The following is a 21368-nucleotide window of genomic DNA, read 5'->3' on the forward strand; positions in this document are numbered from 1 at the left end:
CGCAGTTCGAAAGGAGTTCCAGTTGATCTCCTCATGATTAGCTTCCATAATCCCCCTGGTGCCCTTCCACCAGTACTCAGCATCACCGAGCAGTAGATAAGTTGCCATGCCCACCTTGGCACCCTCAACAGTCTGTAAAACACCGAAAATCTTCTCGATTTCCTGGATCCAGAGATCTGCCTTATCCGGGTCAGTACCACCCGAGAACTTTGGTGGATCTTGTCTCCTGAAGTCATTCAGGCCCTTGTTCTGGTCCAGAGTTACTTCCCTCTGGCGCTGATGCTGATCACGTGCCTCCTCTGCAGCACGCCTCATTGCATTATCATTCGCCTGTGCCGTCACAGCTTGGGCCATAGTGGCCATCATCTCAGCTAACTGATTAGTATTCACCATGTTCTGTTAAGTGAAACAAACAGTTAGTACTTATCATAAGATAGCATCTAGCATAACTATACAATATGATTAAGCAATAACTTCAATCAATTCTAAGCGAAAAATCGCTTGCAGACAATCAATTTTCACTCTTTGCAGAGTCACACAACCTAGCACAGAAGACCTATTCCCCAAAGACTCCCGAAAGACTCAACAAGCTCTGATACCACAATGTAACACCCCGATTTCGGTGGCATCACTTTAGTAACCAAAAAGAAACTTAATGCGGAAAAATGTGAATATATTTTTTTTGATAAAAGAATTTAAACTGAAAGAAATAAAACTCGACAACAAAAGATAACGGAACTAATATGCAATAATAATTACAGCCCCCGCTGTAGTACCAAACCTCGCCACGAGTAACCTCCAGTGACGGAAAGTAGAAAAGTGTAACGCCCGTAGGCAATATGTACAAACCAACAGGAAAGGTTGAGTGTCCGCAACACAAACCTTCAAAAATGAGAATAAGTTGGCCCAAACGGCCTAAAAACAAGACCTCCTAAGTCCAACCAACTCTATGTGATTCCCGTAAAGAAACCACACAAAAAGCTATAGGCGGGAAACTACCCTGTCCCCAATGAAACAAATGACGGTCAGAGCTAAGACTCTACTCCTACACTAATCCTATCTCGAGGAGCTCACACCAGCACGCAAAACTATGTGCTAGCATGATCGTCGTCTGAATCTGAATCCATAACGACCAAGTCTACAAACACTATCCGTCCTCCCCTCGCAACCGCGATGCGCTCCGGTGCTGGCCTCACGGGCTTAGGGCCCGAACCATGATCATCCATGATAGCAAAGGTGGGTGAACAGGACTCTGAAGAAGTCACTCCCACAGGCTCCTCCTCTGAGGGGTCCTCATCATCAGAAGATGACGGTGGTGGTGGTGCTCCTACTCCTGGTCTGCAATGCACGCCGGGCGGCAAGTTGAAACTGACAGTGCACCTCCTCAGCACTCCCTCCATCAAGTGTCCTCCACTGTCCACACGATCCTCCATGATCCTCCCCGAGTACGTCGCACGATGGCTAGCGGGGTCAACCACCCACGCGCCGGGGTCATCCTGATCTATCATCTCATATCTAGTTCCCCCTCGAAGGGTGAACCATCATGAACCAGTCCGCCATGGACATCTGACAAAGGGCGTAGTCTGCCAAAGCACACACAGAAGACGCGAGGGTCAACTCCAACGAATTATGTAAGTATTATCACGAATAGATACAGATAAGAGGATAGCCACTTAGGCTTATAGCTAGAGATAGCATCCTAGGGTTGTATATTCCACAATGAATATAAACGAAAGTAATAACAGTTAACGTGCATCAGATAAGATTAACAATTACCAATCACACTCAGCAACTAAGTCAGTATGCATGTTGCATGAAATGCAGATGACGGTTAACCCAGTTAACCAAATGCATTCCGGAACGGATGGACATCAACGGATCAGCCCTAACACCAGCCACGGTGGGACCATTTCGGCCCGCGTGCCTCTTACTCCAACAACCACACGTAGTCAAATCAGCAGTAAACCCGAAGGTCTGCCATTTCGGTATGCTACTAAGAGTCGCCTACTAGCGCTCTTACGCGGAAATCCGGGTCTTATGACCATTTTGAAATCCACCGAGGTCCGAAGTCCATCTCGTGTTAATACCTCATTAATGGTGCATGAATGCGAAATGATTAGCCAAACAACGTCTCCGACCTCACTCGACACGTCGCCACGTGTTCTAGCTAAATCAATGTCTCTAAAAGCTTACCCTAAGGTAAAGTCGATTCTGCGACAAAAAGACACTTCTTTACAACAAACACATTCTCTCATGATGATCTCCAAATCATCCGACTCATCTCCATCCGATGGTCAAAACTGCTCAACGAGCAAAGAGTATCAACATACTCGGAAACTACCTGTTTCCCGACTTATCTCTCAGATAGCCCAACAACACAACTGCTCCCAGAGCACAAGAGTACAAACATACTCAAAACTTATAATTTTTCTCAACACTTGGATCCGACGACACTTCTCGTTTTCCAAAACTAAGATTTGACTCCTAAGCTTTCCTTCGAGATTGTTATCATTATTTAAAGATTTAGAGGTTGCTTAATGTCTTATGAGTTTTCCTTATAAAATAGTTTCCATTTTGTCTTATCGCAAATCTTATAAGTTTCCAGGATCTCCTAATCCCAAATCACTCCCAGAGAATGTCTCGATCCATTAAAAACAATACTAGGCCCGAATCCTCGTTCGTCCTGTCAAACTTCCTCAAAACTCTCATAAAAATCGGCATGACTTGCCCGCTATTCTCACTCCTCAGAACCACAGTATATATGAAAAGGCATAGTTAAATCAGCACAGTCAACCAACATATCATATATCTCAACACATACTAACATAACCACTTAGCAATTAGCATATAAGCAAGTATCACACATCCTAGATTACCCATGTAGCACATAGCATGTAAGTCAATCTCAAAAACAGTCAATAGATGAATCATCTACATTGTCAGCCGAAGCCTCAGAAAACATTTTTCCAGTCAAACACAAACAAGTGCATAAACAGTAAATCAAGTCGAAAGCATCGACACCTAAGCATTAACTAAGGATTCAGTGAGTAGCCCTCACCTGTAGATTCTCCAGGGTTCTCCTCTAACACTTCTTCACAAGCAAAGCCTTGTTCTTCAGGAAATTCTTCAAATGAACCTTTAAAGTAAAACCACAGAATTCCATCAAAATCTATCGGAAACTAAGCTATCAATACTCACTAAGGTTACACGAAGTAGTATATACTCCGAGGTACGATAATCTAGCGCGAAAGGACAAGTTTTTGAAAAAGAAATTTTCCTCCTCCTCCTCCTTTATAGCTCTCGGCCACTATTGGTAATTAGGTGGGTCGATTTTTCTTCGATCAAACTTGGTTCCTAGGTTATCATTAGTCGTAACTAAGGGTATTCTAAACTCGGAAAAATTATCGGATCGAAAACTGTCGCAGAGGTATTTTGGTCATTATTTTTAGCTCAGAATTTCAAAATTGGAATTTCGAAAAGCAAATTGGATGGGGACGTCACCAACGACGTTTATGACAACTAATCCTACTAGCACTAAGCTAAGGCGATAGTTTTCAGCCCAAAGGACGAAACTATGTCCAAAAATGGGTATTTGAAGCAGAATTGAAACTCGACGGTAGTTTTTCGAGAATCGGCGTAATATTATTCGCTAAACACGCTCAAGAGCACGTAGGGAAGATGTTTAGATAGAAAAATGGAATTATCTGGATAGTTTTGCAAAAACCTCAAAACTATGAGCACAGAAAGACATAGTGAAAAGTTACGGAAACGACGATCAGAGGTAAGGATTAGCGACTATACCTCGATACCTTCAAGTAGCAACTGTTGAATCAACGATCAAGCAGGAAATGAAGAAAAACTCTTCTTCCTCCTTCTCCAATGAAGCTCGCGGCCTTGAGAGAGAAAATGGTGAAGTTTTGCCATTTTTTCTCATTTTCTTGCTATATATAGAGGATGGAAAAACGTGGGAAAATGAAAGTTTCGCGATTCTGATTTTTCCGGCTTCATTCTCCGTGAATTCTAAGATAGGTTTTGGCGACATAATTCCAAAACTAAGAAGAGGTCTCCTTGTATTTTAGGTGCCTAATGCAAAGTTGGTGTAAAACTATTTTACCCGATAAGTTACTTTTTGCAGTGGATGTCGGAATAGAAAACTTCCTTCTGAGGAAAGATTGAAAACATCAAGAGAAATGGGCATACGCGTGTGGAATCTTCATTCGAAGTTCCGAATAGAAAAAGTCTTCATCGTCGGTTGATTTTAGGTTTCTTGAACTATCAGGGTTTTAGTTTCGGCAAACTTCCGATGATTGGAATCGGACGTTCGTACATTCTAGAGTTTCGCCTTGAAACGATTGTCCTATAAGGATTAAGAGAAGTTCTAACATTTCTCTGAAGATTTTTTGGAATTAGTTTCCATCGTGACTTTAAGTGTAAACTAGCTATTCACTAGGGTTTTGCCCTAGGTTTAAGCTAAAATTAGTCGTGCTATAACTTAAAACTTGGGTCTTACATTAGCCTATGACGCCCGGGGCCGACGAGGGCGGGGAGTGATCGCCGGTGCAGTGAGGCACGGACAAGGAGCGGCTCCTGACAGGCTTCTAGGCGGAGGGGCACATGAATGAACCGATTTCACACCCGAACAAGAGGTATTCCGAGACTGTATAGGGATGGACTATACAATTGAGGAGGGCATAAAAGATTTGATTGGTACTACTCATAACAACAAGTTGCAACTTCTTTTCGGGAGCCCAACTGATAAGAACTCCATGGTTAAGTGTGCTTGCCTTGGAGCAATATCGTGATGGGTGACCTCCTGGGAAGTTTTCCCGGGAAGTGCGCGAGTGAGGACAAAGCGCACTGAAAAGACTCGTATTGTTACCGTGAGGCCAGTCGTCAGATTGGGATGTTACAAGTGGTATCAGAGCCAACCTCTCCCAGTACGGTGTGGTTCGAGGACGAACCAAGCGGAAGCTGGTGGGCCTGTGACGCCCGGGGCCGACGAGGGCGGGGAGTGATCGCCGGTGCAGTGAGGCACGGACAAGGAGTGGCTCCTGACAGGCTTCTAGGCGGAGGGGCACATGAATGAACCGATTTCACACCCGAACAAGAGGTATTCCGAGACTGTATAGGGATGGACTATACAGTTGAGGAGGGCATAAAAGATTTGATTGGTACTACTCATAACAACAAGTTGCAACTTCTTTTCGGGAGCCCAACTGATAAGAACTCCATGGTTAAGTGTGCTTGCCTTGGAGCAATATCGTGATGGGTGACCTCCTGGGAAGTTTTCCCGGGAAGTGCGCGAGTGAGGACAAAGCGCACTGAAAAGACTCGTGTTGTTACCGTGAGGCCAGTCGTCAGATCGGGATGTTACATAATTCATCTACTTTTATGCTTGCAATATCCTGAGCTTCCTCGATTGCTGTCACCTTCATATCGAATTTCTTAGGTAGAGATCTGAAAATTTTTCTGACTAGCTTTTCCTCAGACATCTGTTCTCCAAGGGCAAATGATGCATTAGCCATATCTCGCACCCTCATGTGAAATTCTGACACAGTTTCATCCTCCTTTATCTTCAGATTTTCAAACTGAGTGGTAAGAAGTTGAAGTCTTGACACTCTTACTCTTGTGGTACCTTCATGAGCAACTCTGAGGATTTCCCAAGCATCCTTAGCCACAGTGCAGGTATTGATCAACCTGAACATATTCTTGTCAACTCCATTGAAGATGGAATTCAGTGCTTTTGAGTTTGCTAAAGCTTCATCATCTTCCTCCTTGGTCCATTCTTCCTCAGGCCTCAAATCAGTGGTTGAAGTTCCCTCTTTGTCACTTTTCACAGGATGTTTCCACCCTTTGACGATGGATTTCCATGTCTTGCTGTCAATGGATCTCAAGAATGCTATCATACGAGCTTTCCAATAGTCATAGTTAGTACCATCCAAGATTGGTGGCCTATGAACAGATTCTCCTTCTTTGTTGTTGTCCATAATACCAGAATTATCTCCCTAGATCTCACCCAAAAGTAGAACAGGGGGTGCATGCTCTGATGCCAATTGAAATTCTGGCAAGTGTAACACAGATGTTTTACCATATGTCTAAGACATCTTGTATAACAATATGACTAACACAGCTAACAATGCAACAAGATAAACAACTGAAAAAAGCAGTAATTAGACACAGAAGATTGTTAACCCAGTTCGGTGCAATATCACCTACGTTTGAAGGGTTTTCACCCAAGAGAGATAATCCACTATTATAGAGAAATTGTACATAAAAGGTTTCACAGGACCTGCCCCAGTTCAACTACCTTTTCTACCTATCTCTACCCGTGGAATATTACTTAGGTCTCCCCCTAAGTATGAGAACACCCTCTCACTCTCTCACAATCACTGCCACAGTGATTGAACTCAAATATGAGTTACAAAGACAGATCTCAAGATCACACAATAAACACTCACCCTTAGCTCACAACAATGGCATAAAGCTGCTAAGAGTACAAAACCAGTATGAACTCGATGAAAACCCTAATATGATAATATGTTCTCTACGCGAGACTAGGTCTTGAGTCTTCATATATAGTCTTCGAGGCCTTGTCTTCATTGGGCTTGAAAGAGCACACAATCCATGCACAAATCAGGAAGTTGCTAAAAAACAAATCTGCAAAGGATCCTTGACCAATCAATAATTAAGCAGATTCCAACTTCCATAAATATCTCCAAATCAAACCCCCCTTTAAACGGGTTTGATTACACAGGAATATTCCTTGACAGCACACAGAAGCTTCCAGCAAAAACCTAACTTGAACACAAAGCTTCACAGATAACCAAACAACCAACTCATAGCAGATACTCAGGGACAGATGTCATATGCAAGGTGTTACAACATCGAGTCTGACAAGTTGGCACACACATACTTAGCTAAAATGCAGACAACCAAACAAAGGAACAACATTACTCCTCTTCTTTGCACCCAAATTCCTCCAACATCTCAACAGATTCAAGAAATCATTTTGCGATTCATTGAAAGACAATTGAGTGTCTTTACTACAAAGATCAAAGATTTTTTTTTTCTAAAACAAAAAGATATTGTAGATGAATAGTGAATAAACCATGAGAACAACACTCTCATGAGATAGGAAAAACACTAGGCAAAACACCCTCTATAAAAGGCCAAACATAGAAAATGTGTCTCATTAAAACCTTACTAGGAAAAACCCAATGGGAGAAACCTGAGTGAAGGAGAAAAAATAAAAACGTCAACTAAGACATATCAAAGGCATGACCAAAACTAACAACAAGCTAACAAACGACCCCAATACCCCACCCATATTAATGATGCACTACGGTACACAATGCCTGGAGGAGGAAAAGAACACAATAATTCATATTGCTTTATTGAGAGAATCCCAGAGCACACCTAGATCAACATTGCCCCCTGAAACAACAATTCCAATATTGTTGCAGTCCTTCCAAGCAGGATTCTTCTGGAAAGCATCTGATAGAACCGCAGCAAGTCCAATTGCTCCACTTGGTTCCACAACCACCTTCAGAATTTGAAAACATAGCTTCATTGCTTTCAAGATCTCACTGTCTTCCACAGTTATCACATCCTCAACTAGGTCTCGAACCACAGGCCATGTGCAATCTCCAAGGAATGCTTTAAGTCCATCAGCTATTGTGTTGGTCTCGGGCAACCTAATAATCCTCCCAGCCGATTTTGTAAGACCCAAGTTTTTAAGCTTATGTTAAGTGAATAAACTTTTTATTCACGATTAGGGTTGATGTAATGTGAAGGGAAACCTGAACGAAAGTTTATTAAATGAAATATATTTATGAAGGAGAAAGTTCAGGAAAAGTTCAAGGATTTCATTATGATCGATAAAAGTTATAGCACGAACGTTTTACGCTTAAACCTAGGTCAGAAACCCTAGTATATAGCTAATTTTCACTTTTAGGCACGCTGGCAGTTAATTCCAAAAATCTTCAGAGAAATGTTAGAATTTCTCTTCTTCCATATATAACAATCGTTTCGAGGCGAAACTCTAGGATCTACGAACGTCCGATTCCAATCATCGGAAGTTTGCCGAAACCGAATCCCTGGTATTTCAAAACCCTAGAATTTCCCGACTTTGAGGACTTTATCTATTCAGAGCTTCAAATGAATATTCCACACGCGTACACCCATTTCTCTTGATGATTTCAATCTTTCTTCAGAAGGAAGTTTTCCATTCCGACATTCGAGGCAAAAAGCAACTTATCGGGTAAAATAGTTTTACACCGACTTTGCACCGACTTTGCATTAGTTGCCAAAAATACAAGGAGACATCTTCTTAGCTTAGGAATTCCTTTGCCAAAACCTATCTTAGAATTCATGGAGAATGACGCCGGAAAAATCGGATTCGCGGAACTTTCATTTTCCCGCGAATTTCCACCTTCTATATATAGCAAACAAAGGAATAAAAAACACAATTTTCCTCCATTTTCTCTCCTCTAAACCGCGGCCAAGAACAAGGAAGAAGAAGAAGAGTTTTTCTTCATCGTTTGCTTGATCGTCGATCAATCAGTTGCTACTTCAAGGTTTCGAGGTATAGTCGCTAATCCTTACCTCCGATCGCTTTTTCCATAGCTTTTCTGTAGAGTTTTCTGAGCGGATAGTTTATGGGTTTTTGCAAAACTATCCTGAATCTTTCATTTCTGATTCTAAACCTCTTCTATGTATGCCCAAGATCACTTCTGCCGGATTAGATTTTCCGTTATGTCGCCGGAATTCCGCCGGAATCAATTTGAACCTAAAATACCCATTTTATGTAGTTTTTGAGTAAAGTTCCAACCTCTAGGCTGAAAACTATCGCCTTAGCTTAGTGCTAGTAGGATTAGTTGTCATAAACGTCGTTGGTGACGTCCCTGCAAAATTTTATTTTTGGGATTTCAGTTTTGAAAATCCTAAGTTAAAAATCATGACCAAAATACCCCTGCGACAGTTAGTGATCCGATAATTTTTCCGAGTTCAGAATACCCTTAGTTACGGCTTATGAAAGCATAGGAACCAAGTTTGATCGAAGAAAAATCGAACCCTACAATTACCTATAGTGGCCGAGAGCTATTAAGGGGGAGGAAGAAATTTCCTTTTCCGAAAACTTGTCTTTTCGCGCTAGATTATCGTACCTTAGAGTATAGATTACTTCGAGTAACCTTAGTAAGTATCGATAGCTTAGTTTCCGATAGATTCTGATTGATTTTTGTGGTTTTGTTCTAAAGGTGATTTTGAGGAATTTCCTGAGGATCAACACCTTGCTTGTGAAGAAGAGTTTGAAGTTTTTGCTGGAGAACCTTCAGGTGAGGGCTTCTCACTGAATCTCTAGTTAATGCTTAGGGTCGATGTTTCGACATTGTTTACTGTTTATGCACTGGGATTGTGTGTGATTGAAAATGTTTTCTGAGGCTTCGGCTGACAATGTAGATGATTCATCTACTGAATGTTTTTGAAGATTGACTTACATGCTATGTGCTATGTGGGTAATCTAGGATGTGTGGTGCATGCTTTATATGCTAAGTGCTAAGTGTTTATGATGCGATTTATTGATATATGACATGTTGTTGATTGTGATGATTTAAATATGCTTTACACTGAAAATCTGAGATTCTGAATGGTGAGAATAGCGGGCAGGTCATGCCGATTTTATTTTGAGAGTTTTGAGAAAGTTTGATAGGACGAACGAGGTTCGGGCCTTGTATAGGGTTTATGGATCGAGACATTCTCTGGAGTCATTTGGGGATTCGAAGATCCCGAGAACTTATAGGAATTGCGATAAGACTAAAAATGATATTATTTTGAAAAGAAAATTCATAAGACATTAAACAACCTCTAAATCTTTAAGTAAGGGTAATAATCTCGAAAGGAGGCTTTGGATGAAAATCATAGTTTGGAAAACGAGAAGTGTCGTCGGATCCAAGTGTTGAGTCTGTTGTTGTTGTGCTGTTGGAGCAGCGTTGGTTGTTGTGCTGTTGGAGCAGCGTTGGTTGTTGTGCTGTTGGAGCAGCGATGTTGTTGGGCTATCCTGGGGATAAGTCCGGGGAACCGTTAGTTCCCGAGTATGTGATACTCTTGTGCTGTTGGAGCAGCGATGTGTGTTGTGAAGTGTGTCTTTTGTCGCAGAATCGACTTTACCTTAGGGTAAGCTTTTAGAGACTTTCACTTCCCTAGAACACGTGGCGACGTGTCGAGTGAGGACGGAGACGTTGTTTGACTAATCATTTTGCATACATGCAACATTAATGAGGTATTAACACAGGACGTACTCTGGACCTCGTCGGTTTCCAAAATGGTCATAAGACCCGGAATGCCGTGAAAGAGCGTTTGTAGACGTCTCTTGTAGCAGACCGAAATGGCAGACCTACGGGTTACGGCTGATCTGGCTACCTTGGTTTGGTGTAAGAGACACGCGGGCGGAAATGGTCCCACCGTTGCTGGTGCTAGGATTGATCCGTTGATGTCCATCCCAGAGGCACGCGAGCGGAAATGGTCCCACCGTTGCTGGTGCTAGGATTGACTCGTTGTTGTCCATACCTTTGCTTGGTGTAAGAGGCACGCGGGCAGAAATGGTCCCACCGTTGCTGGTGCTAGGATTGATCCGTTTTGATGCCCATCCGTTTCCGGATTGCATATTGGTTGACTGGGTTAACCTGCATACATATCACGCAACATGCATACTGACTTAGTTGATGAGTGTGGTTGCTATTTGATAAACTTACTTGGAACATGCTAAATGTTATTATTGTCATTATGATTTGGTGGAACATGCAACCCTAGGAATGATATCACTAGTTATAAGCCTAAGTGGCTATATATTATTTGTACCTATTGGGTTTATTATCTACATAGTTCTTTAGAGTTGACCCTCGCGTCTTCTGTGTGTGTTTTGGCGGACAACGCCTTTTGTCAGATGAGTATTGCGGACTGGTTCACCATGGTTTACCCTTCGGGGGAAACTAGGTTGGGATGCTGGAACAGGAGCGCGTCGCGGTAGCGAGAGGATGACGGATGGTGTACATAGACTAGGTCGTTCTGGATTTCGAATTCGGACGACGATCATGCTAGCATGTAGGTTTTGGTGCTGGTGTGAGCTCCTCAAGATGGGATTAGTGTAGGAGTAGAGTCTTAGCTCTGAACATCATTTGTTTCTTTTGGGACAGGGTAGCTTCCCACCTATAGCTTTTGTGTGGTTTCTTAACAGGAATCACAGAGAGTTGGTTGGACTTAGGAGGTCTTGCTTCAGGCCGATGGGCCAGCTGATTCTCAGTTTTGAGGGATGGTGTTGCGGACACTTCACCTTCATTTTCAGTCTGTACATATTGCTTTCGGGCGTTACACTTTTCTTTCCGTCACTGGAGGTTTACTCGTGACGAGGTTACTACTACAGCGGGGGCTGTTTATATATTGCATATTAGTTCTGATTATTGTTAGTGTTGGGTTTTATTTAATTCAGTCTTGTCTTAGTTATTATCAAAAAAAAATATTCACGTTTTTCCGCATTAAGTTTACTTTTGGTTACTAAAGTGACGCCACCGAAATCGGGGTGTTACAGATTTAGACTGTGCTGCATCATCAGCCCCATTAGGTTCAGCCGCTAAAATTCGAATAGCAGGGTTGATGGACTTGGCAGCCAATGCCACTCCTGAGATCATACCACCTCCACTTATAGGTACAACTAGTGTATCTAGATGCGGGACTTGTTCCAAAAACTCAAGTGATATGGTGCCCTGACCACTCATTATGCGCCCATCGTTAGATGACGGTATAAGTATACCACCAGTTTGTTGCTGTACTCTAGCTGCAGTCTCCTCTCTTGATTTGATAGTTGCCTCAGAGAAGATTACCTGACCACCATAGCGCTTCACATTTTCCACTTTGCAAGCTGGTGCATTTTTTGGAACAATTATGTACGCAGGGATACCACGAAGCTTGGCTGCCAAAGAGAGTGCTGCAGCATGGTTTCCGCTGCTATGTGTGACAACCCCTTTGGCGGCCTCTTCGTCATTAAGAGAGAAGACTGCATTGCAAGCTCCTCTGAATTTAAAAGCTCCGCATCTTTGCAAGCATTCACACTTGAAGTGTAGCTGCCTTCCTGACATAGCATTAAGGGAGGTGGAGGTGAGAACAGGTGTTCTAAGAACATGTGGTCTGATCCGTTGATTGGCTTCCATTATGGAGGAAATATCAGCAGCATATTTCCCTTTTTTTATTTGCCTCTTCTCTTCCATCTTAGTAGGTCCGACAAAAAGTTGCAACAAAAACAGAATCTTTCACCCTAGGGCCTTACAGGTTCTGAATAACTTCACCTAGAAATATTATGTTAATCTGAGGTGTTGTTGTGAAGATCAAATCCAAGGGTGGTTTCATTTATAGAGAAAGGGGCATTTACAACACCCTTGTTATAGATAATATATATTAGTTCATTTTAGTTTGTTATTTAATAAAATACTCAACTTAATTTTTATTAATAATTGAAATAAAAATAATATTAATCTTAATTTTAAATATATGAAAATTTTACAAGTTTTACAATTAGTTATATTGTAAAAAGATTATTAACTACTAATTAGTATTTTTACTAAATGTAAAGGTCTAGTCAATTTTACTTATTATTATTAGTATTATTTTTATTATTATTATTATTATTATTATTTAATTTTTTTCCTAAATTTGTGATTAAGAATTCAAATAATATAAACACAAAAAAAATTAATATTAATCTGGATTTTGATATATGAAAAATTTACAAGTTTTACAATTAGTTATAGTATAAAATATTATTAACTACTAATTAATATAGTTATTGATGTAAAGGTCAAGTCAATTTTGCTTATTATTATTGTTTAACTTTTTCCTAAAGTTGTGATTAATAATTAAAATAAAATAAACACACAAAATTAATATTTTTCTTAATTTTAATATATGAAAAGCTTACAAGTTTTACAACAAATTATAATATAAAATATTATAAACTAATAATTAATATTTTAATAATGTAAAGGTCAAGTCAATTTTACTTATTATTATCAATAAAATTATTACTATTATATCATTAATTATTTTCCTAAATTTGTGATTACTATTTAAAATTTAAATATATTTTTATTTAATTTTAAATAGTATGAATAATATAAAATATTATTAACAATTAATTAATATTATAATTAATTTTGTAACCACTAATATTATAATTAATTTGAGTCAATTTCAATTTCACTATTTATTGGAATTATTATTTTTTAATTTTTTTCTGAAGTTGTGGTTAAAATTTAATATTAAATAATATTATTTTTTAATTTTGAAAATGAAAAAAGTAAAAAAATTAAAATTAGCAATTAATATAATGAATTATGTAAAGGTTATTAATAATTGATAAATGTATTGATCAATTTTCTACTTTTAAAAAAATAATTTTTCCAAAATCCCACACAGAAATTCAAACAATTAAAATTTTACTAAATGTTAATTTTCAAAAAAAAGTGATTATTTAATTTAATAAAAATAAAATAAATAATAATAAAAATAAAATAAACAAAACACACCTTTCCAATATGTGAATTGGAGAAGTTATTCAAAACTAGTTTTGAGAGTTTGAGAGTTGAGTTTGAAGAGAAATGAGTCAAATGGCGCCGAGAAGCGAGTCCTCCTCCCCTCGACGCCTCTATGATTTTGCCAAGAGTGCTCTCATCAAGATCTTCTCTCATCCCTACGCCACCGTGAGTCTCTCTATCTCCTTTCATTTTCCACTGTTTTTCTCAATTCGCTTTTTCTTCACTCTTTGATTATTCATTATTATTCACTGAATGAATGAAGGTTTGCGAGCTCTATTGTGGTGGAGGCGTTGATGCTGACAAATGGGTCGACGCTCAAATTGCCCACTACATTGGAATTGGTATGTTTTCATTCAATTCATTGTATTCTATAATATATTTGTATTGTATTGGACTATTGGTCTATTGGTCACTACATGTTTTCATGTTAATTCTTTCGATTTCGTTACTTAGATGTGTCGTCGTCTGGGATACGCCAAATTCGAGAAGCCTGGGAGAGTACCAGGAATTCTTACACTACTGATTTCTTTGAGCTTGACCCTTGCATGGTAACATCACCTTTTCTCACTATTTCAATTCACCCTTTTTCTGCTGTTTGAATTTTATGATGTGAATGTGATGCAAATAAGTATGTGAAAATGACATGAGTTAGTTCAATTCATCTCTTTAGTAATTTAATGTTGACTTGACTTTTGTTGTCATGTTTTTGACAGGAGAATATGGAACCACATTTGGGGGAGAAGAAAAATTCTGCTGATTTTGTCTGCTGTATGAACCATTTGCAGGTCTGACTTTCACTTTGTAACAGTGTTATCAAATATCCGTGATGGTGGTTTTTTGGCTTTTCATCATGGCCCATATTCCGACATTATTTGTCATGTATGGTGTGGTTTTGGCTTTTTGCCATGACCCGCCATCCGCAATTAACAACACTGCTTTGCGATAATATTTTTCAAGGATTTTTTCTTTAGGCTTTACATGGAGAGATGTATAGTTAGTTGTTTGCCTCTTCATTTAGGGTATCTTATTTTCTAAGCCTTTGTTTTTACTCTTTAAAAAATGGATAGATCACGGAGTAAAAATGGATAGATCATTTGGTCCTTTTGGTGCTTGCAGCTGTTATCACTTCCGACGCTTTAATTTATTTATTTGTTTTAATTAATCCTCTCTGATTTGCGTGCGGTCCTCTTCTGATTAACATCATTAATGCAGATGTGTTTTGAAACTGAAGAGAAAGCAGGAAAACTTCTTCATAATGTGTCATCTCTGCTTAAGCCAGGGGGTTATTTTATTGGTATCGTTCCGGACTCATCTACCATATGGTATGAAACTTAATGTCAAAGGTCTATTATTCTCCCGTTTAGTTGCATGTTCTCTGTTTTCTTTTGGTGCATTGATGGAAGAAAATTCATGACAGTGTCTAAATTAGTTTCTATAGATTTGATTAAGGCTTTACTGATTGAACTCCATTTGTATGGAACAAAATGTTTCATTCTACACTCAACTTTGAATGAACTGTTTTGATGGTATTATTTACTATGTAGTATTACTTCAAGCTAAAACCTAAGTATTTTCCTGGATTCTTCTGCTCTTAAATCATTACAAGTAAAATTATTTCTGTTGTGAAAACAGTGCCTGGGAAAGCTCAAAGATGTACATGTACATTGTCCCTCTTATTCAGTTTCATCTTGTAACCTTGATGTATAAATGCACAATAATACTTTTTGTTTTCTCTGTTTGGCTTGATTTTCCACTGGGATTGAGATAGATGCTTTATGGCAGTTCTTTCCTAGGTGTGATGGATTTCTGAACTATGTCTTTGGTTTCTTACAACCATGTCTAAATGAAATTGTGTCTCTTTTCCTCTGTTATGCCTTTGTTAATGTTCAACAGTTCAAGTAGTTTCAAACCCGGTTTCCAGATTGTGCTTTGTCTTGGATTTGTAGTTTTCTAATAGTGACTAACTTCAACATGCATCTCTTTTCAGATCTGTCATGATTATGTATCTATTTCAGTTCTGTTTATATTTATAATAAGATTGGTTTCTGTCCAAAAGAAGGGGGAGAAAAGGAAAAGAATTGCCTAGTGGTTTCTGATGAAACCTACATAAATAAGTACAGAATTAGATAATGAATTTATCTTATTTTGATTAAACAAATTTTTTGTGCTTCTACTTGGAATTTTTTCTATCTGTTTTTGGTATATGGATTTTGTCCATCACATTACTTTTGCACTTAGGCTCTATCACTTTTGTCTTCATTACTGTTTTTCTGGGCATTCATATAAAGTCTGCATGAGATCTTTCAGCACAAATATACTGGATAATGTTAACATTGTACCAATGCAGGGCCAAGTACCAGAAGAATGTTGAAGCTTGCCACAACAGAAGCAGCAGCATGAAGCCAAACATTGTTCCGAACTGCATCCGGACAGAGAATTACATGATTACTTTTGAAGTTGAAGAAGAAAAGTATATATCTCCATAATTTATCAACTGCATGTTGCTTATTCTTTGCTTTTAGTACAATTTTATTGACATTAATTTGAAACTGCATAACCTTTCCAGGTTCCCATTTTTTGGAAAGAAATACCAGCTCAAATTTGCTAATGATGTCTCTACTGAAACTCATTGCTTGGTTCATTTTCCAAGTTTTATCAGGTTTCCATCTTGCTTAATTGCTCAAAGTTGATAACCGTTTGTTGTTCTCGTTGGTGATAATGCACTTTCTTGGTTCCGCTCTCTCATTTAACCTAGCAATTTTGATTTGAAAAGGAAAAGCTCGATTTTGTTTATACCTCACTCACATATATTCCAAACATTGTGAAATTGACTTTGTTCTGTGTGTAATGTGAAATTTCAACTTCGGCAGGAATGAGGGTGGCTTTATATCTGCTTTTACTTTGTTCATTTCTTCAATCATGACTTTGTAGAAAAAAAATCCTAATGTGTCTTCTGCTTCATGAAACACAGGTTGGGCAGGGCAGCTGGTCTTGAGTATGTGGAGATTCAAAACTTGACTGATTTTTATGATGACAACAGGTTAGTTTTGTATTCTTTGTAGTACACTGATACTTTTGTCCTAAATCCGTCAATTATATTGTGTTTTACTAGCAATTTTGGAGTTTGTAAGACTGTTTATTGAATTTATTTTTGTAATTGGTGCTGTAAGAGCACTTTTAGCAGGCCTACTATCGAACCATGTTCCAAACCTTTTGGATCCTAGGGGGAGACTTCTTCCTCGATCATATGATGCGCTAGGTGATGCATTAATCATTTCTTTCTTATCATGTTATTGTTTATAAGTTTCTTGGGTTCACTTTCAACTGTTGTTTATGGAGATACTCAAGGAAGTATGATACTTTGAAATAATAACTGTGTCATGTCTTAATCATGTTTTAACAAACACTTGAAATTGTATTTTACATTTTTTTCACTATTATATGTTTAAGATTTGCATTTTTACATTAGTTTTATACTAATTTTACATCAATTTTAAAATTTGTGTTTATGTTGTGTCTCGACTCTCGTGTCATAATTGCACTTCTTAGGCGATACTCATATTCATGTATTGCATTTTCCACAATTCCACTCCATTGCAGGTCTCTATTCCACATTTATATTTCAAAAGCCTGACCCAGACGTTGAACCCCCTTGTACTCCATGGAAAGTGCGAAATGTCATGTATAACGATGAGGTAATTAATAATTCCGATAGGCTATTTTACCTTTATGTACCAGTTTTTTTTTAATTTATTAATATTAAGTTGTAGTATATAATATTTTTTTAAAATTTAACCCTTTTGGTCAATCACATGGTTGATCACAGACTCTTTTGTTTAAAAATAAATAAATTAGTAAGTGTGAGTTTGGATGTCAGTTGAGTGCAATGTGAACGAACTTTCATCTCAATCCATTAGAAGAGTTTTGTTCACTTTTTGTCCAGAAGTGAGTGCCAACTTATCTTTGCATTGATGCCCACTGATATCTCCAATAAACATGTGTGGGGAATCCCTTACATAATTTTTTACAAAATAAATCATACTAGGAAAATTCTTTTGCAGTATATTTTAACGTAAAGTAGCCATTGTTTATTGATAATGTGCCTATAATAGATGCAATTAAGAGGAGATATTTTGTTTTTAAGATTGAGTTTTTTTTAAGATATTGATGCATTATTTTCAAATTAGGATAATGTTAGTTATTCCTAAATCAAGGTTACACTTAAATTTAACTTTTAATGTATTTGTAATACTCTTAATGACTTGATTTTAGGAATTAGTTTTTATATCAGTTAGTTAGAAGATTTATTATTTTTCTAATATGCATTTGCTCTATATATAGAGCATACAATGATTAATAAAGTTATCTTCTTCGAATAACAAATCTTATGTCTGCATTCATTGATCCAAAACCCAACAAATCGGCATCAGAGCTCTTATCCTCAAGGGATTTGTGAGTTAAAAGAAAACATAATGGAAGGAGATGCATCATGCACCATGGATCAACCGCCATTCTTTGATGGTGAGGAGTACGAGTTATGGGCTGCAAGAATGACTACTCATCTTGAAGCGTTGGATCTCTGGGAAGCAGTAGAAGAAAATTATGATGTTCCTGAACTAACTACAATTCCTACGATGGCTCAGAATCACAAAGAGAAGAAGACAAAAAATGCTAAGGCTAGATATTGTCTTTTTACTGCCGTGTCAGGAATTATATTGACAAGAATTATGAGTTTGAGATCCGCCAAAGATATATGGGATTATCTCAAAGCAGAATATCAAGGTTCTGAAAGTACTAGAGACATGCAGGTGCTCAACTTGGCTAGAGAGTTCGAGATGCAGAGCATCAAGGAGAATGAAACCATCAGAGACTATGCTGACAGATTGTTAAGCATAGCAAATAAAATGCGACTTCTTGGTAAAGACTTTCCTGATGAAAGAATAGTGCAGAAGATTCTTGTCACTATACCTGAAAAGTATGAATTGAAGATATCAGGATTGAAGGAGTCAAAACACTTGTCAGCCATCATCACCTTGGGAGAATTAATAAATGCTGTAGAGGCACAGGAGCATGGAAGAATGATGAGACAGGAAGAGGGGGTACAAGGTGACATTTTTCCTTCATGTCCTTATTGCAAAAAGACAAATCATCCTCAAACAAAATGTTTTTGGAGACCAAATGTTGAGTGCATAAATTGTGGCAATATGGGACATGTTGATCGAGTCTGCAAGTCTGAACCGAAGGTGGCTATGGTGACCATGGAGGAACAAGAAGATGGACTATTTTTTGTCACAACGTGCTTTGCTACAAGCAACATTTCAAGTAATTCATGGTTAATAGATAGTGGTTGTACAAACCACATGACCAACGACGAGAAGCTATTTATAGAGCTTGACAAATCAATTGTTTCCAAAGTAAAAGTTGGGAATGGTGATTTCATCTCAGTCAAGGGAAAAGGAACTGTTGTTATTGAAAGCTTGACGGGTTTGAAATATATCCCTGATGTTTTATATGTCCCTGACATTGATCAAAATTTGCTCAGTGTTGCACAACTTGTAGAGAAAGGTTTCAAAGTCATATTTGAAGATAACACGTGTGTGATAAAAGATGCAAAAGGCAGCGACATATTCAAGGTGAAGATGAAAGCCAAATGTTATGCTCTAAATCTGGCAGAGAGAGAGTTTCCTATCTTGTCAATGGAAGACGGAAAACCGGGTCTATCCTCCGCCATAATCGTCGCTGATGATCCCATAGCCATGTCTCCTACACTCAATCATGTTAATGGTCTGAATCCCGCTGTTGGCTCGGATGATGTTGTAGAACCTACAATTCATGCCATGATTTCAGACGACAATCACACCACGAGCATAAGCACCATGATGAGGACCTCAAGGTCAAAGTCATTAAGCATGCAGAATAATATTTCAGCGGTTGTTAATTGTTGATGAGAAAAAGGAAGGATTTGTTCGTTATTGCTTCTTCTGTTGAGTTTCGTCAAGAAAAACAGGCAATGATTTGTTCCTATATTAGTTATTGGTTCTTTTAGAAGAATGTAGCTAACAATCATTACGCACACAAAATAATATTTGAGCGATCGTTAATTGTTGATGAGAAAAGGGAAGGATTGGTTCGTGATTGCTTCTTATGTTGAGTTTCGTCAAGAAAAACAGGCAATGATTTGTTCCTATATTAGTTATTGCTTCTTTTAGAAGAATGGAGCTCATAAGCATTTAGCATGCAGAATAATGTTTTAGCCATCGTTTATTGTTGATGAGAAAATGGAAGGATTTATTAGTTAGGCTAAAAAGCACTTTTGACCCCTGATGTTTCAAGTTTGTGCAAATTCCGCCTCTACTCTATTTTTGTCAATGTTTCTACCCCTCGTGTTTTCAAACAGTGCATCGTCTACCCCTCCGTCAGTCACACGTTGAAAAACTAATGGAATGAGCTTATTTGACTTTTTTTTATATAGATTTTGGACCTACCACGTGGAAATTACAATTGAAATTGGAAAAAATGGCATGGGAGATTCAAACTCAAGACCTGTAAGTAGCAAAACATCCATTTAACCAGTTCAGTTACATACATAATTGATATATAAATTAAGCAAATTTAATTTATATCATTTCCTTGATCATTATCAACTTGATATACTCATCTTCTTCTCTCCAATCCACTCAGGAACCTCTCCTGAGAAAGTCTGACTGATAGAGGGGTAAACGGTGCATTGTTTGAAAACATGAAGGGTAGAAACGTCGACAAAAATAGAGTAGGGGCAGAATTTGCACAAACTTGAAACATCAGGGGCCAAAAATGCTTTTTAGCCTATTAGTTATTGCTTCTTTTGTTGAGTTTCATCAAGATAAAACAGGCAATGATTTGTTCGCATATTAGTTATTGCTTCTTTTAGAAGAATGGAGTAGCTCACTATAGATCATTCATTTATTGTTGATGCACTAAAGGAGTCTTCACGGCTCGTTCGTAGTCAGAGGTGATGAGCAAAGGGTTAAGCGGCTCAATCCACTTTGTTTCAATGAATGTAGACATCCTAAATTATATACCGTTTTGGTAGAGAATTTGCCTCAATATCGTTCGAAGGAAAATAGTCAGAAAATATTTTGTGAAGTTGGAAATGTAAATAGAATAACAATTCATGACCCGTCTTCTATTGGAGACTGAATCAGGAATTTTCAGCTATTAAAGTTAGTAGGAGATTTGTCGATAATGTGCCTATAATAGTTGTAATTAAGAGGAGATATTTTGTTTTTAAGATTGAGTTTTTTTCTTTTCAGATATTGATACATTTGTTTTCAAATTAGGATAATGTTAGTTATTGGTAAAATCAAGTTTACATTTAAATTTCAATTTCAATTTAAATGCAAAAAACTAGAAGGTTTCAACTAGCAATGAGGTGACATTTTCCCCTTTTCTCCTTATTGCAAAAAGACAAACCATCGTCGAACAAAATTTTTTGAATACCAGATGTTAAGTGCATAAAATATGGCAATATGGGACATAATTGAAGGGTGATATAAAATCGGTTTATTTCTGACATCATATCCATAGTTAGTGCATTCATCATAGTTAGCAACTCCGGCTTCGTATTGTCACGATCGATATTGTCAGCAAAAGCTCTATTTGCCTCTGCCATTCTATGAGTCTCTTCCTTTTTCCGTATGGCATCGCCACTCCTTTTAGCAGCATCGACTAATTCGGAACTTAATTTGAAAGCCATATTCCGACCCAGACGTTTTCGGGATGCCTCTAATAACCAACGAACAGCAA

The 21368-nt window shown here is 38.1% G+C and overlaps 2 protein-coding genes across 2 annotated transcripts; one reads left to right on the forward strand and one right to left on the reverse strand.

The window, feature by feature from the left end:
• Positions 1-7381: 7381 nt before the first annotated feature.
• Positions 7382-12260, reverse strand: LOC130743992 (serine racemase-like). The gene is made up of 2 exons (XM_057596190.1): positions 11583-12260; positions 7382-7738 (listed from the first exon to the last, which is right to left on the reverse strand). Exons 1-2 carry the CDS (start codon positions 12258-12260, stop codon positions 7382-7384), a joined length of 1035 nt encoding a protein of 344 aa, XP_057452173.1.
• A 1348-nt stretch (positions 12261-13608) lies between these two features.
• LOC130743382 (uncharacterized) lies at positions 13609-20793 on the forward strand. Its single transcript, XM_057595609.1, has 11 exons — positions 13609-13748; positions 13846-13924; positions 14037-14131; positions 14297-14368; positions 14796-14905; positions 15931-16053; positions 16150-16242; positions 16555-16623; positions 16754-16842; positions 17184-17278; positions 18014-20793. Exons 1-11 carry the CDS (start codon positions 13647-13649, stop codon positions 19526-19528), a joined length of 2442 nt encoding a protein of 813 aa, XP_057451592.1. The 5' UTR covers positions 13609-13646; the 3' UTR covers positions 19529-20793.
• The last annotated feature ends 575 nt before the right edge of the window (positions 20794-21368 follow it).

Source organism: Lotus japonicus, chromosome 1 (genome assembly GCF_012489685.1).
Source record: "Lotus japonicus ecotype B-129 chromosome 1, LjGifu_v1.2".
Taxonomy (NCBI): Eukaryota; Viridiplantae; Streptophyta; class Magnoliopsida; order Fabales; family Fabaceae; genus Lotus; species Lotus japonicus.

Coding starts and splice junctions, on each gene's coding strand:
- LOC130743992 (XM_057596190.1), bottom strand. CDS start 12,260: ATGGAAGAGAAGAGGCAAATAAAAAAAGGGAAATATGCTGCTGATATT. Junction 7,739..11,582: donor ATGCAGCACAGTCTAAATCT/GTAACACCCCGA, acceptor ACTTAACATAAG/CTTAAAAACTTGGGTCTTAC.
- LOC130743382 (XM_057595609.1), top strand. CDS start 13,647: ATGAGTCAAATGGCGCCGAGAAGCGAGTCCTCCTCCCCTCGACGCCTC. Junction 16,054..16,149: donor TTTGAAGTTGAAGAAGAAAA/GTATATATCTCC, acceptor TAACCTTTCCAG/GTTCCCATTTTTTGGAAAGA. Junction 17,279..18,013: donor ATGTCATGTATAACGATGAG/GTAATTAATAAT, acceptor AATCGGCATCAG/AGCTCTTATCCTCAAGGGAT.